The 14808-nt window shown below is 46.9% G+C and overlaps 1 protein-coding gene across 1 annotated transcript in view; it reads left to right on the top strand.

Moving 5' to 3' along the window:
• The first annotated feature begins 13348 nt into the window (after positions 1 to 13348).
• LOC129703400 (segment polarity protein dishevelled homolog DVL-3) overlaps positions 13349 to 14808 on the top strand; it is a 74467-nt gene continuing 73007 nt past the window's right edge. The window contains exon 1 of the mRNA XM_055645801.1: positions 13349 to 13890. Within this exon, the coding sequence (XP_055501776.1) occupies positions 13730 to 13890 (161 nt within the window). The 5' untranslated portion in view covers positions 13349 to 13729. The remainder of the gene's footprint in view (positions 13891 to 14808) is intronic.

Raw genomic sequence — 14808 nt, 5'->3', positions numbered from 1 at the left:
GCCATAACACCCCCACCATCATGTTTCATGATGGTGGGGATGGAGATGAGGTGATATGCTTTGGATCTTGGGCAGTTCCTTCTCTCCTCCATACTTTGCTATTGCCATCAATCTTGCCATATAAGTTCATCTTCATCTCATCTGTCCACAAGACCTTTTTCCAGAACTGTAGTTGCTCTTTTAAGTACTTCTTGGTAATCTGTAACCTGGCCATCCTATTTTTGCGGGTAACCAGTGGTTTGCATCTGTATTTTTGTTCATGAAGTCTTCTGCGGACAGTGGCCATTGGCAAATCCACACTTACTCCTGAAGTGTATTTCTGATCTGTCGCACAGGTGTGGGTTTTTTTTCTTTATTATAGAGAGAATTCTCCTGTCATCAGCTGTGGAGGTCTTCCTTGGCCTGCCAGTCCCTTTGTGATTAGTAAGCTCATCAGGGCTCCCTTTCTAACTTAATAATGTTCCAAACAGTTGATTTTGGTACGTTTTTTTCATGTTTCTCATTCTCATAATGGCTTCTTTGCCTTTCATTGGCACAACTTTGGTCCTCATGTTGATAAACAGCAATAATCGTTTCCTTAGGTGATGGAAAGACTGGAGGAAAGACTAGGCGCTGAGAGCTCTCTTATACCTGCATTAAGGAGGCAATTAAACACACCTGAGCAAGTACAAACACCTGTGGAGCCATGTGCCCCAAACATTATGGAGCCCTGAAATTGGGAGACTATGTATAAACACTGCTGTAATTTCTACATGGAGAAACCAAAATGTATAAAAATGGCCTTTAATAAAAATCTGACCATGTGCAATTTATCCACATGTGATTTTTTTTTTTTTTCTATTACAAATTGTGGAGTACAGAGGCAAATAAATAAATGATGGGTCTTTGCCCCAAGCATTATGGAAGGCACTATAGTTCACCAATATGACAGGGGTGGAAGACTGTTGTCCAACCTCATTCTAGTTGATTTGTGACTGGATCCTCTTGCCCCAATTGCATAATTCTTTAAGATTTCCCCACCAATCTTAAAGCAATGCCCTCTAGTCTTTTGATTGTTCCACCCTGGAAACAAAGTTCTGACTCTTTACCCTGTCTATACAGTGCCCTCCATAATGTTCCAAACGTCTATCAGATCTCCACAACATTCCAGAGAAAGTAGAGATGTTTTAAACAAAATCTTGCAAAAAAGATAGTGTGTGCCCCGATTCCACAATTTATCTAATTCTTCGGCTATTATGATGGGATATTAACTTATTTTTCAGGTCATTGGGGGAGAACCCTGGACTAATAACATAACCACAGTACACCTCTATGCCACGGTCAGCACCAGGTGAAAGGCAGTGGTGTGTTCCCAGGGCACGGACTGTGCTGTGCAGACTCACTGAAGCAAGGCTTGGTGTGTCCTCCTGGTCTCTGCACACTTCAAGCCTGTTCACTGAATGGAAAGTCATGCATGGGTAGGCAAGGAACCTGCAGCACACTGATTAAATAGCCACTTTCACTGCGCTTGTGGTAATTGTCAGAAAAGGCCAAGTCGTTTGTGGGCAACACTGAGAACGCCTTCATTATCCCATCCCTAATGGCCCAACTGAGCAGCTTGTTGGGGCATTCAATGGTCATTCGTGATGGTCCAATCACAAATCAACTCGAATGGGATCGGACAGCAGTCTTCTGCCCCTGTCATACATTCGTGAAGTAGATAAGATGACACCACGATCGAATAGTTTCAAGACCACTAATAGTCACATAGACACAAGGAACTGCAAATGCTGCTTTACAAAACAAGACGCACTGTGGTGCAGCGGTAGAGTTGCTGCCACATATGGGTCTGCCTCACTTAGGCGATTTTTCAGGCGACTGTCAAGTTGCCGGCAGTCGCCTGAAAAACCGGCAACTGGAACGGCGACTGTCAGAGTGGAACACACACACATCGCTTCCTACACCAGCCAGTTATGCAGGCGGGGGACAGGGCAAGCGGAGGGAGCGCTGTCTGAGTGAAATTCACACAATGTAAAGCCAAGGTGATACAGACACCCACCGCGATGAACAGGAAGATTGGCGCTGTAATTAAGACAGCTAAAGCACAGTATACGGTAATTAGTCCTTTAAAAGAGGGGGGGGGGGGGGAGAGAGAAGGAGTGGAGACAACTTTTAAGAAGCCAGAGATACACGGCTGTGAAGCTCGGCAAACATTTAACATTACCGGTCAGTTATCCTTGGTTCTGAAAACTACTCACATTTATTTTCCCCAATGAGCCAATGAAAATCACCAGTCAGCGCTAAGAGAACCTTCGACCTCCTGGCAACCCACTAGGACCTCCTGGCAGCCCACCTACCACATGAGAATTCTCGCTACTCCATGGCGGCTTCATTCTAGTCACCTTGAAAAATTTGCGGCGACCATAAGGCCGCGCCTAGTTCCCAGAATGCGGGAACTCCTCACGACCATGAAGGCGACTCCCCGTAACCACACGTGATCATGAGGCGACTGCATAGTCGCCTAAGTGAGACAGGCCCATTGCAGTGCCAGAGACCCAGGTTTGATACTGACTACGAGTGCTGTTTGCACGGAGTTTATACGTTCTCCTCCTGACCGAGTGGGTTTTCCCTGGGTGTTCCGGTTTCCTTCCACATTCCAAAGACTTACAGGTTTGTAGGTTAATTTGCTTCGGTAAAAATTGTCCCTAGAGTGTAGGATAGTTGCTAGTGTATGGGCGACTCCTGGTCAGTGTGGGCTGAAGGGCCTGTTTCTGTGTTGTACTTCAAAAGTCACGGAATGGAAAGCTAAGCATGGGTGGGCATGGAACCAAGTTCATCTGCAGCACTCTGATTCAGTAGCTACCTGCGCTGCGTTGAAGTGAGAATGCGAAGATTTGGATGTTTTGGCAATTGAAAGGGGGAAAATGCTAATTCATCGCAACTTAAAGTTGGTGCCAAGGGACCCTCACACAAAGCAGGACGGTACATAGAACAGTACAGTACCGAAACTGGTCGTTCAGCCCACCGAGCCCACACAGACCAGCAGTCACCCGTACATAATGCCAAGGCTGACTCTTATCTGCCTGCACGTAATCTATATCCCTATATATCCAAAAGTCTCTTAAACGCCACTATCCTATCTGCCTCCACCACCATCACCCCCAGCAGCACCCTCTGTGTAAAATTAAAATTGCCCCGCACATCATCCTTAAACTTTGCCCATGTCACCTTAAAAGTTATGTCATCCAGTATTTGTTTTTTCCATCCTGGGGAAACGGTTCTGACTGTCTATCTATACCACATTCTGACCTGTGGCCAGCGGGACAGGCATCCCAGTCTGGAATTCCATGATATAGACCCAGTAGCAACGACGGAATTATGACATTTTGTAGGCCAGGATGAATGACTGCATTTGGATTTCAGGCTGCCCTTTTTAGAGGTGGTACAAGGAACCGTTGATGCTGGTTTACAAAAAAAAAGACACAAAGAGTGGCTCAATCACACAGCCGTAGAGTTGCAAGACCCAAGTTTGACTCTGACTACGGGTGCTGTATTTACGGAGTTTGCAAGTTGTCCCTGTGACCGTGTGGGTTTTCTCTGGGTGCTCCGGTTTCCTCCCACACTCCAAACACGGGTTAATTGGCGTCTGTAAAATTGTAAATTATCCCCAGTGTGTACGATAGTGTTAGAGAACGAGTTGATTGCTGGTCAGAGCGGACTCATGGTCCCTGCTATATCTCTAAAGTGTAAAGTAAAGTGCTGGGGTAACTAAGCAGGTCAGGCAGCATCTCTGGAGAACTAGGTGACAATAGACAATGGGTACAGGAGTAGGCCATTTGGCCCTTCGAGCCAGTACCGCCGCCATTCAATGTGATCATGGCTGATCATCCACAATCAGTACCCCGTTCCTGCTTTCTCCCCATATCCCCGGACTCCGCTATTTTTAAGAGCCCTATCTAGCTCTCTCTTGTTGAAAGCATCCAGAGCACCTGCCTCCACCGCCCTCGGAGGCAGAGAATTCCACAGACTCGCCACTCTCTGTGAGAAAAAGTGTTTCCTCGTCTCGGTTCTAAATGGCTTACTCCTTATTCTGGAATAGGTGACGTTTCGGGTTGGGACCTTTCTTTAGACTCTAGTCGAGGTCACCGATTTGGGAGGTTTTGTTGAATCAGCTGTTGGCTGAGTTAAATATCATTCGACCACCAGTTGGGGCTTGGCAGCTTCACTTGTCACTGACCTTTGTTAGTGGATAGTTATTGAGCCAGATTTACGACGCTGGTATGTGGTCAACAATGGACTGAAGACACCACCGAGACCAAGATAAGGGTGGAGGCTGGTCTGAAACGGATGTTAGCTTGTGGCTGAAACTCACTGGATTGTGTTGCAGTTTTCACTTTCTCTTTTTGTACATGTCTGTCGGTGTGAAACAAATATTCTCGGATCTTCAAGGAACAGATACATGAAGCAGTTCCAAAACATGCTCAAGATAAATGCTATTTAAAGAGTTGGAGCCTGCTGGGTTATTTATTTTAATGTTCTACTCAGATGTGCATTTGGATTGCAGAATTAAACAATAGAAAATATTCTGTAACACAGTTTTAAAAGTCGTAATTGTGTCCACCTATAGCTTCTCTGGCAGCTCACTCCAGACTATCATCTGAGTGGAAAAAGTTACCCCTGAGGTCCATTGTCCCTCTTAAATCTCTACCCTTTTACCTTAAGCCTGTGTCTTAGAATCCTCTATCATGAGAAAAAGACTGAGCGTTCACTTTATCCATGCCCCTTATTATCGTGTACACCTCAATAAGGTCAGCCTACACTCCAAAGAAAAATGTCCCACCAATCCAACTTCTCCCTATAATTCAAGCCCGTAAGACCAGGTAACATCCTGGTGAATCTCTTCTGCACCCTTTCCAACCTAATGACAACCTTCCTATAGCTGGGGGACCAGAGCTGCACATGCCATGTGTGGTCTCACCAATGCTGACTCCTTCAGCTCCCAGTTATTTACTGCAGCCAATTAACTCGCCAATCCACATGCCTTTGGGATGTTGGATGAAACCAAAGCACTCAGGAGAAACCAGCACAATCGTAAGAACAACGTGCAAACTCCACAGAGACGGCACCTGAGATCACGACTTGGGCATCTGGAGAACGATCTATCTGCTTTGCATCTCCACAGAAGTATGCATTAACCAGCTTCTGCAGTTCCTTGTTTTTACTCTTCAGGTTCAAGTTCATTTGTTGCACGCACCAGTACAATGAAATCCCTTCATATGAAGCTCAGAGAATAAACACACCACACACACAGTAATGATAAGTGCCGAACAACAGAATGGTGCAAGATTGCAGTGTAATTCAAAGTATTGCAAAAGAGGATGAATACAGGAATGGAATAGCTGAATGAGATAATGTTCTAATTATATGGCATGGCAGAACCTCTAGGAAGGGGGTGTGAAGGAGGTGTTAGCAACAGGGAAGAAGCTGTTCATAAGTCCGGATGTCCGAGTTTTCAAGCTCCTGTATCTTCTCCCAGAAGGAAGAGGAGAGAAAATGGAATGGCCAGGGTGGCGGGCATCCTTGACAACACTTCCAGCCTTCCTGACACAACGCACCATGAGAGTGTAAGTAAGGGTGTCAAGGGTAATGGGGAGAAGGCAGGAGAATGGGGTTCAGAGGAAAATATAGATTAGCCACGACTGAATGGCAGAGTAGGCTCGATGGGCTGAATGGCCTAATTCTGCTCCTATGACTTATGAACATGGACTGGAGGGAAGGAAGTGACGAGCCAGTGATGGACAGGGGTGTATTCATCACTCTCAGCAACTTCAGGCAGTCAAGAGCAGAGCAGTTGCCACACCAGGCTGAGATTCATCCCATCAGGATGTTTCGTGCAGAGCATCTGTGGAAGTATTGGTTTATTATTGTCATGTGTACTGAAATACAGTGAAAAGCGTTGTTATGCTGTCCATTCAAATGAGCACAATCAAGCCATTCACAATACACGTGAGTACTATCAAGCGAAACACGTCCAATGAGAAAAATGCCAGTGCAGGAGATAATGTAACAGAATTATAGCGTTCTAGTTACAGAGATAAAGTGCAGGGTCTGTCATGAGGTAGGTTGGAAGATCGGAACTACACAAAGCTTATGAGAGAACCGTTCAGCAGTCGTTAACAGCGGAGTGGAAGCTGTCCCCAAATCTGGCGGCACATGCTCGCAAGCTGGAGAGAATCCTCGAGGACATGCCAAACCATCTCAGGTGCCTAAGAAAGTAAATACGGCTGATGTGCTTTCTTGATCATGAGTGACGGGAACAGGTAAGGTTGCTGGTGACATTGATACCAAGAACTTGAAGCTATCAACCATCTCTACTGCAGCTCCATTCTGCAGCAGAATAGAGCAGCCCAAACCAAACAACTGCTGTAGCCCTTACATTTTGTGGAAAGGGTGCTTTCTTTATGTTTAAACATTGATCAGTCATTGATATAAAAAAAGAAAAAAATGATATATATTTGTTAGGTGGAAGTCTATAAAACTTTAGAGATACAGCGCAGAAACAGACCCTTCGGCCCACCAAGTCCCAGTACACTAACACTATCCTACACACTAGGGATAACTTACAATTTTACCGAAGCCAATTAACCTACAAACCTGTTTAAGAAGGATGTGCAGATGCTGGAAAATCGAAGGTACACAAAAATGCTGGAGAAACTCAGCGGGTGCAGCAGCATCTATGGAGCGAAGGAAATAGGCAACGTTTCGGGCCGAAACGCTTCTTCAGTCTGAAGAAGGGTTTCGGCCCGAAACGTTGCCTATTTCCTTCGCTCCATAGATGCAGCTGCACCCACTGAGTTTCTCCAGCATTTTTGTGAACCTACAAACCTGTATGGCTTTGGAGTGTGGGGGGGAAACCAGAGAAACCCCACACTGTCACAGGGAGTAAAGTCGGTAAAGGCATCACCCGTAGTCAGAATCGAACCTCAGTTTCTGGTGCTGTAAAGCAGCAACTCTACCGTTGCGCCACTGTGCAGCCCTTCAGTGTGAAAACGGATCCCAATCAAGGCACCTATTCATAAAAGGACACTAAGTGCAGGAGTAACTCGACAGATTAGGCCCTGTCTCTGGAGAACATGAATAAGTGACGTTTCGGGTTTCAGGTTGAGGAATAAGTTTCAGGTCAAGATCCTTTTTCAGCCTGAAGAAGGGTCTCAACACAAAATGTCACGTATCCATGTCCTCCAGAGATGATGCCTGATTTGCTGAGTTAATCCAGCATTTTGTGCCTTTTTTTGTCAACCGGCATCTGCAGCTGATTGCTTCTCGATTAAGCCTATGCCATCTAGTTATAGAATCCGCTACCCTAGCGTTCAATCTATCCATGTCCCTTGACCTTATACACGGCAATTCTTGTAATATACAGCAACATTTTAACAATGTAGTGATTTAAGAAAAAGTCACAGGATTAAAAAAAAATCAAAAACATGAAAAAATGCCGATATGTTATCCATTTGACAAATGAATAAAGAGCATTGTTTGTTAAATTGCTTGCCTGGGATAAAGCTGGCAATTCAAGCTCCAAGATTCTTTCCTGCCTTCTGAGAAAAACAAAAGGATTCCCAGGTCATCAGCCGAGCTCGAATGTTGGAGTTCATCAGCTGTCAATGCAGAGATTGCAGACGGTTGCAAACTACCCAAGCTGAGAACTCGCCAATGTAGTCAACGCCCTCGAGCTCCCCCTGAATTTAAAATGCTTCTTGTTGAAAAGCTTCTGAGACAGCTGGAGGCTTTGCTGTAAATCATTTTGTTTTCAAAGAAAACAGCGTGAAAACTCTGTTATAGTGTTATCCCTACAGTTCTTTACGATTCATTTGGACTTTATCCTTACTGACCAAGATTGACCTCTTGTCTTGCATAACCCCCCCCCCCCCCCCCCCCCTCCCTCTCCTTCCTTGCCCTAGGCTGCCCAGTAGAATGCAAGCAAACAGCAGTAGGCTGTTCGCCCCCTAAAGCCTGTCCTGTCATTCATTCTGATCATGGCTGATCTAATGTCTTAATTCCCTTTCTGTCAGACCCCTATCGTACTCAGTGTTCAAGAAGGAACTGCAGATGCTGGAAAATCGAAGATACACAAAAAAGCTGGAGAAACTCGGCGGGTGCAGCAGCATCTATGTAGCGAAGGAAATAGGTAACGTTTCGGGCCGCAGAAGGGCTCCATAGATGCTGCTGCACCCGCTGAGTTTCTCCAGCGTTTTTGTGTACCTTCCCTATCGTACTCAGTTCTCCACATTTCAAAGATTTACCTACCTTCTCTTTAAGGAGTTTGGGCAGAGAGATCCAGAGGTACTTCACCCCCTTTGAGAAGAATTTGCCTCATTTGTGAACGCTACCCCCTTCACTTCTTTTTCCATTACCCCAAACCCTACGGTATGTTTGCAAGTCTAGGGAGAGGTTAAGCAGGTTAGGAATTTATTCCCAGGAGTGCAGGAGGATGAGGGGTGATCTTATAGAGGTATATAAGATCAGGAGAGGAATAGATAGAGTAAATGCACTGAGTCTTTTACCCAGAGCAGTGGAATCAAGAACTACAGGCATTTAACATGAGGAGGAAGTATGTAATTTTAAGAACCTGACAGGCAACTGTTTTACACAAAGGGTGGTGGGTGTATGGAATGAGCTGCCGGAGGAGGCAGTTGAGGCAGATACTATTACAATGTTTAAGAAACATTTAGAGGGATACGGGCAGGTGGGAGTAGTGTAGATGGGGCATGTTGGTCGGCATGGGGAAGCTGGGCCAAAGGGCCTGTTTCTGTGCCCAGTGTTGGTTGGTGAAGGTGTGATAACACAGGGATTGCTGGCCCTGATTTGTTCTGGCCTTTTCTCCAGTCACCTATTCCTTTTTCTCCAGAGATGATGCCTGACCCAATGAGTTACTCCAGCACTTTGTGTCTGTCTTCGGCGTAAACCAGCATCTGCAGTTCCTTCCTACACACTTTTGTGTTTATTGTCTGCACTACCATCCAGTGCCACGCGGCTTCCAGCTCCAGGCCACCCAGTCCGTGCCCAACCTGGATCTCAGATACCGACCCTCCATCCACCGCTCCTCGCAACAGTTCTTAATCAGTCCAAAGAAGGGTCCCAACCCATAACGTCACCTACCCATATTCTCCAAGGATGTGGCCTGGCCCGCTGAGTTACTCCAGCACATTGTATCTTTTTTTTGCAGAGCTTAATGTCAGGGGAGAAGGTGAATCGGCGATCAGGCGCCTATCAGGAAAACCCACCACACTTCCAGATAATCAGGCAATATTCTGGAATGCAAGTGTTTATGTCTGTTTTGCATTTCAAAAATACCCTTGTTTTATTTATGAATGACACACCTGGCAATGATTTATTTAACTGCTGAAAATCACAACAGGGAATTCCATTTGAATACCAATAAGTAAACTGATTTTTAAAAAGTGTCTTTTAAATTAAACTTAAGATGAGTGATTTACAAGTTGGGGATATATATCTTATATATATATATATTTAAGATACATATATAAAACATTTTATATTTTATGATTTATATTCTATATGCTGAGAACTATATTCTGCACTCTGTATCTTCCCCTTTGCTCTACCTATTGTACTTGAGTTTGGTTTGATTGTATTTATGTGTAATATTATATAATTTGATTGGACAGCATACAAAACAAAGCTTTTCACTGTACCTTGGTACACAGGACAATAATAAATCTAAACCCATATGCTGTTATCTGCTCCATGAGACGTTTTGATAGGGACATGAATATGCAGTGAATGGAGGAATATGGATCATATGCAGTCATCATGTTCAGCCCAGACACAGACTTTATGAGCCGAAGGACCTGTTCCTGATCTGTACTGTTCTATATTCTATATTAGGTGCAAAACCACATGATTTAAAAAACTGAAGGTTAATTTTTAATAGGTGTTGGGTATAATTGTGAATTAGGCAGCTGTATTCAGTTAAACAGTAGAACACTTAGTCCTGTGGGCTGGGACACCTTCCAATACAATGGTTACTTGAACTTAAAGAAGAAATCAGTTTAATGTGCTTTGCAGTTGACACAATTTGTGCTTAAAATTCCTCGACCTTTAATTCTGTCGTGAAAAAATATGAGATTTCAAACTTCTGTACCACTTGCCTGGTGGGTGGGGAAAGAGGGAGTGGCCGGGATGAGACTGGTTCTTGATTGTGTTGGTGGCCTTGCCAAGGCATTATAAAGTGTAGATAGAGTCAAGGTTGGTGAATTGTAGATTAATGTAGGTTGGTTTGCGTGATGGTCTGGGCTGCGTCCACACGCTCTACTCTTCTCCACCTGGTCTGCCTTTCACCCCGCCAGGATATACAGAATCCACAAGAGTTTTGGGCCCCATTTCTGAGGAAGGATAATAATAAATTTTATTTATGGGCACCTTTCAAGAGTCTCAAGGACAGGTGTGCTCAGTGTTGTAGAGGGTCCAGAGGAGGTTAATGAGAATTATCCCAGGAATGATTGAGTTAACATATGATGAGTGTTTGACGGCACTGGGCCTGTACTCACTGGAGTTTAGAAGGATGAGGGGAAAACCACATTAAAACTTACTGAATAGTGAAAAGCCTGGATGTGCAGAGGATGTTTCCACTAATGGGAGAGTCTAGGACCAGAGGCCATAGTCTTAGAAGAAAAGGAAGTACCTTTAGAAAGGAGATGAGGAGGAATTTATTTTGCTGGTGATGAATCTGTGGAATTCATTGCCATAGACAGATATGGAAGGCGTCATTGGATATTTGATTAGTAAGAGTTATGTGGAGAAGGCAGGAGAATGGGGTTGAGAGGGAAAGATAGATCAACCATGATTGAATGGCAGAGTAAACTTGATGGGCCGAATGGCTTAATTCTGCTCCTATGACTGCTGAACTTATGAACACTGTTAGTTCCTTCAGAAGCCAATAAGTGCCTCTCCAAACCTTTATTGAAATTATAAGGGCACCGTGTGTTTATAAATAACATCCGTGCATGCGAAAAACTTGCAAAAATAAATCTTTGAACAATTGCATTGTGCAGGTCCACAAAACTGGCCGCAGCCCTGATCGCAATAATGAGGTGCCCAGCTTCCATCAATTGTACCTGATTGAGACAGTTCTTCATTAAAAGTTAACCTCCCTGCCCCGGCTGAGACAGAGTTCCCCATGGCACCATTGTTGGAAAAATGTTTCTGTCGAGAGTTCACTCCAGATTTGTTACCAAGGCACCCTGAACTGGAATCCTCTTTTGTGGTGCCGTAGTAAGTTGTGATGTGGGGCCACCTGTTCCAGGGTGGTCAGACTAGCTTTTCCAACTACTTTAATTTAGAGATACAGCACAGAAACAGGCCGTTCGGCCCAATCACTCCCTGTTCTCCCCTCTCCCATCAGGCATGAGGTACAGAGGCATGAAAACGCACACCTCCAGATTCAGGGACAGTTTCTTCCCAGCTGTTATCAGGCAACTGAACCATCCTATCACTGTCGAGAGAGCAGTCCTGATCTCCCATCTACCTCATTGTTGACCTTCGGACTATCTTTAATCAGACTACTGGACTATTGTAATCATGTAGTCTTTTTGCTAACTGGATAGCGCACAGCAAAATCTTTTACCTGTACCTTGGTACATGTGACAATAAACTAAACTAAACTAAATTGCCCTTGCAGAGAAATATGCTCCAACTACACTCATCCACCTGCTCGCATTGGGCCCATATCCCTCGAAACATTTTTTATCAATGTGGCAGGGGTTATGTGGAGAAGGCAGGAGAATGGGGTTGAGAGGGAAAGATAGATCAGCCATGATTGAATGACAGAGTAGACTTGATGGGCCGAATGACCTTATTCTGCTGCTAGAATTTATGAAACACTCAGCAGGCCGAGCAGCATCTGTGGAAAGAGAAATAGAGTTAATGTTTCATGTCCATAACCTTCGTCACAAATATTAAGGGTGTTTCCTCACTTGCTGAGTATTTCCAGCATTTTTAGTATTTAACAAAGGCTGAAGATTAAAATGTCCTCTTTTGCAAAAAAAAAGTATCTTCAAGAGTGTAGGAGCGAATAGAATGGCCATGCAGAGTTGGCATTTAAAGTAACGGGCGATTTATTAAAACTGATGTGCACCAGCCGACCAGTCAAAGCTGATCTCCTGAGAGCGAATTTGGTACAGCTTTTACATTCTCAGCTGACAAGATTATAGATGAACTTGATTAACAATAAAACTAGGTCTTGATCGCAGAATAAAGGTTACAGCAAGGCTTAATTAGGTAACAACCTACGTCTTGGTTACAGAATAAGATGGTTATCGACAAGTCTAAATTGGTTGACAGTAGATCCGATTTTCTGTTACAGTGATGGTGCACAATATAACGTAATCAGTGAAGTTCCTGAAACAGGTGTTGTCGCTGTTGCATTCCATGTCACTGCTCGGTGGCGCAGCGGTAGAGTTGCGCCGGAGACCCGGGTTCGATCCCGACTACGGGTACTGTCTGTACAGAGTTTGTACCTTCTCCCCGTGATGGGGTTGCTCCGCGATCTTCGGTTTCCTCTCACACTCCAAAGACGTACACGTTGACGTTGGTTGGTGTAAATGTAAATTGTCCCTAGTGTGTGTAGGATAGTGTTAATGTGTGGGGACTCAGTGATCACCTGTACTCAGTGATCCGCTGCATCTCGAAACTAATCTAAAAAAAAACTAAACTACGTTTAGGCTTTGTCTGTGGTTCCCTGTCACTACATTAGCACTCAACATCCCTATTTGCAAGGAACTGTAGATGCTGGTTTACATCAAAGATAGACACAAAAAGCTGCAGTGGCTCAGTGGGTAAGGAGTTCCAGAGAGGGAATAATTTTAAGGTGAGAGAGGGAAGAGAGTAGATGTGCGGGACAATTTCTTTTTACAGAGAACACGCTGCCGGGGGTGGCGGTGGAGGCATATACGATAGTGACATTTAAGAGGCTTGTGGATATGCAGGGAATGGAGGGATCTGGGTGGTTTGCGGGCAGATTAGAGTTGGTCTTGGCATCATGTTCGTCATAAACATTGCGGACCGAAGGGCCTGATCCTGTCCTATACCGTTCTCTGCCTCGTACTGCCCATGTTGTGTGCCCCTTTGGTGTTAAGAACAACATCTTCTGCAAGGCTGATGGTTATATTTTCATTTTGGTAGCGAAGCAGTGGGTGGGAATCGTCGTTGGACGGCGAGTAGGGATAGGGGTAGGGGTAGGGGTAGGGTAGGGGTAGGGGTAGGGAAGGGGACAGGGAGAGGAAGGCGGCGGTGCCAGCTGGCCAGGCCGGGTGACACAGGCGCCGTGACGGGCGGCGGCCGCTCCCCTCGCCGTCTGATTGGGGCTCGGGGGTGGCGGCTGGCGGCACTGGGCGGAGCGCCGGGCCTGGGCAAAGGATACAGTGTCGGGCCGGCCGGGGAGAGGAGGCACTCGGCGGGGGCAGGGAGAGGAGAGGCGGCTTACAAAGTAATCGGCCCGGAAACGATCTCCATCGGCCAGGGAGACGATACAAAGCATCTGCCGGAGGACGGGTCTCACCGGCCGGGGTGGATACAAAGTAGCGGCCGGGGAAGGAGCCCCATCGGCCCGGGGGGGGAAGGAGGATATAAAGTATCGAGCGGCCGGACTATCCAGACGGAAGGCCCCGGGATCGGGGAGAGAGCGGGGGCGGCCTCTCCGAGGGTCGGAGCCCGAGCTCCGGGGGCGGCCATGGGTGAGACGAAGATCATCTACCACATCGACGAGCAGGAGACGCCGTACCTGGTGAAGCTGCCGCTGGCCGCCGAGCGCGTCACCCTGGCCGACTTCAAGCAGGTGCTGAACAAGCCCAACTACAAGTTCTTCTTCAAATCCATGGACCAGGACTTCGGGTGAGAGCCGGGGCCGGCGGGTGGGAGAGAGAGAGAGAGAGGAGGAAAGAGGAGAGGAAGAGAAAGTAGAGGGAGGGACGGGGAGGTGAGGCCGGGGGAGGAAGAGGAGAGAGGGAGAAGGAAAGGTCGGGGAGTCCTGGGAAGGGAGAGTGAGATAAACAGGGGGGATCAAAGGGAGAGGGGAGGGACAAGGAGAGGTGGGGAAGTCCGGGGTTAGGAAGTGGAAGAGGGAGGGAGTTGGGGTTACGAGAGGAAGGGGAGATGAGGGGAGGGGAGGCTGGTAGAGGGAGAGGGAGAGGTGGGGGGGTGAGGAAGAATGGAGGTCCGAAGGGGAGAGGGGAAGGAGTTGGGGGTGAGGGTGTCAGTGAGAGTGGAGACAGGGATGGGGAAGCCCGGGGAAGAGAGAGGGAGATTCAGGGCATGAAGGGAAGGTGGGGAAGAGAGAGGGAGATTCAGGGCATGAAGGGAAGGTGGGGTAGAGAGAGAGAGAGAGGGACAGGCACCCGGAGCCGGGGGGGAAAGACCCGCAGAAAAGGTGTCAGAGGGGAAGCCCGGTGGCCAAGCGCCAGCTCTGAGGCCGGGGACGGGGGGGTTGATGTGGCAGCCGGGCGCAGGGGGGCTGTAGCCGGGGACTGTGCGGGTTGTCATGGCCGGAGGCTCGGGGAGCTGTGGTCGAGGCCCGGGGTGGATGGGGAGGGGAGGGGAGGGACAGAGGCCGCCCTGACACTTCCTACGGCCTGTCCCTCCCAGCTGTCGAGCGCCCGGTACTTGAGGCCCTACCCGGGCTGGGCCGGGGGAGAGAGACCTTGGGGCCGAGGTCCCTCTCCTCTCCCTCCCTCCCTTCCTCCTCTCTCCAGCCCCATCAAACAGGAAAATGGCGGAGCCTCTTTGTGTGTGTGTGTGTGTGGGACGGGGTTG

This window comes from Leucoraja erinacea, chromosome 14 (genome assembly GCF_028641065.1).
Source record: "Leucoraja erinacea ecotype New England chromosome 14, Leri_hhj_1, whole genome shotgun sequence".
Taxonomy (NCBI): Eukaryota; Metazoa; Chordata; class Chondrichthyes; order Rajiformes; family Rajidae; genus Leucoraja; species Leucoraja erinaceus.
Note: the sequence above shows the minus strand (reverse complement) of the source record. Positions and strands in the feature narration are given on the sequence as shown.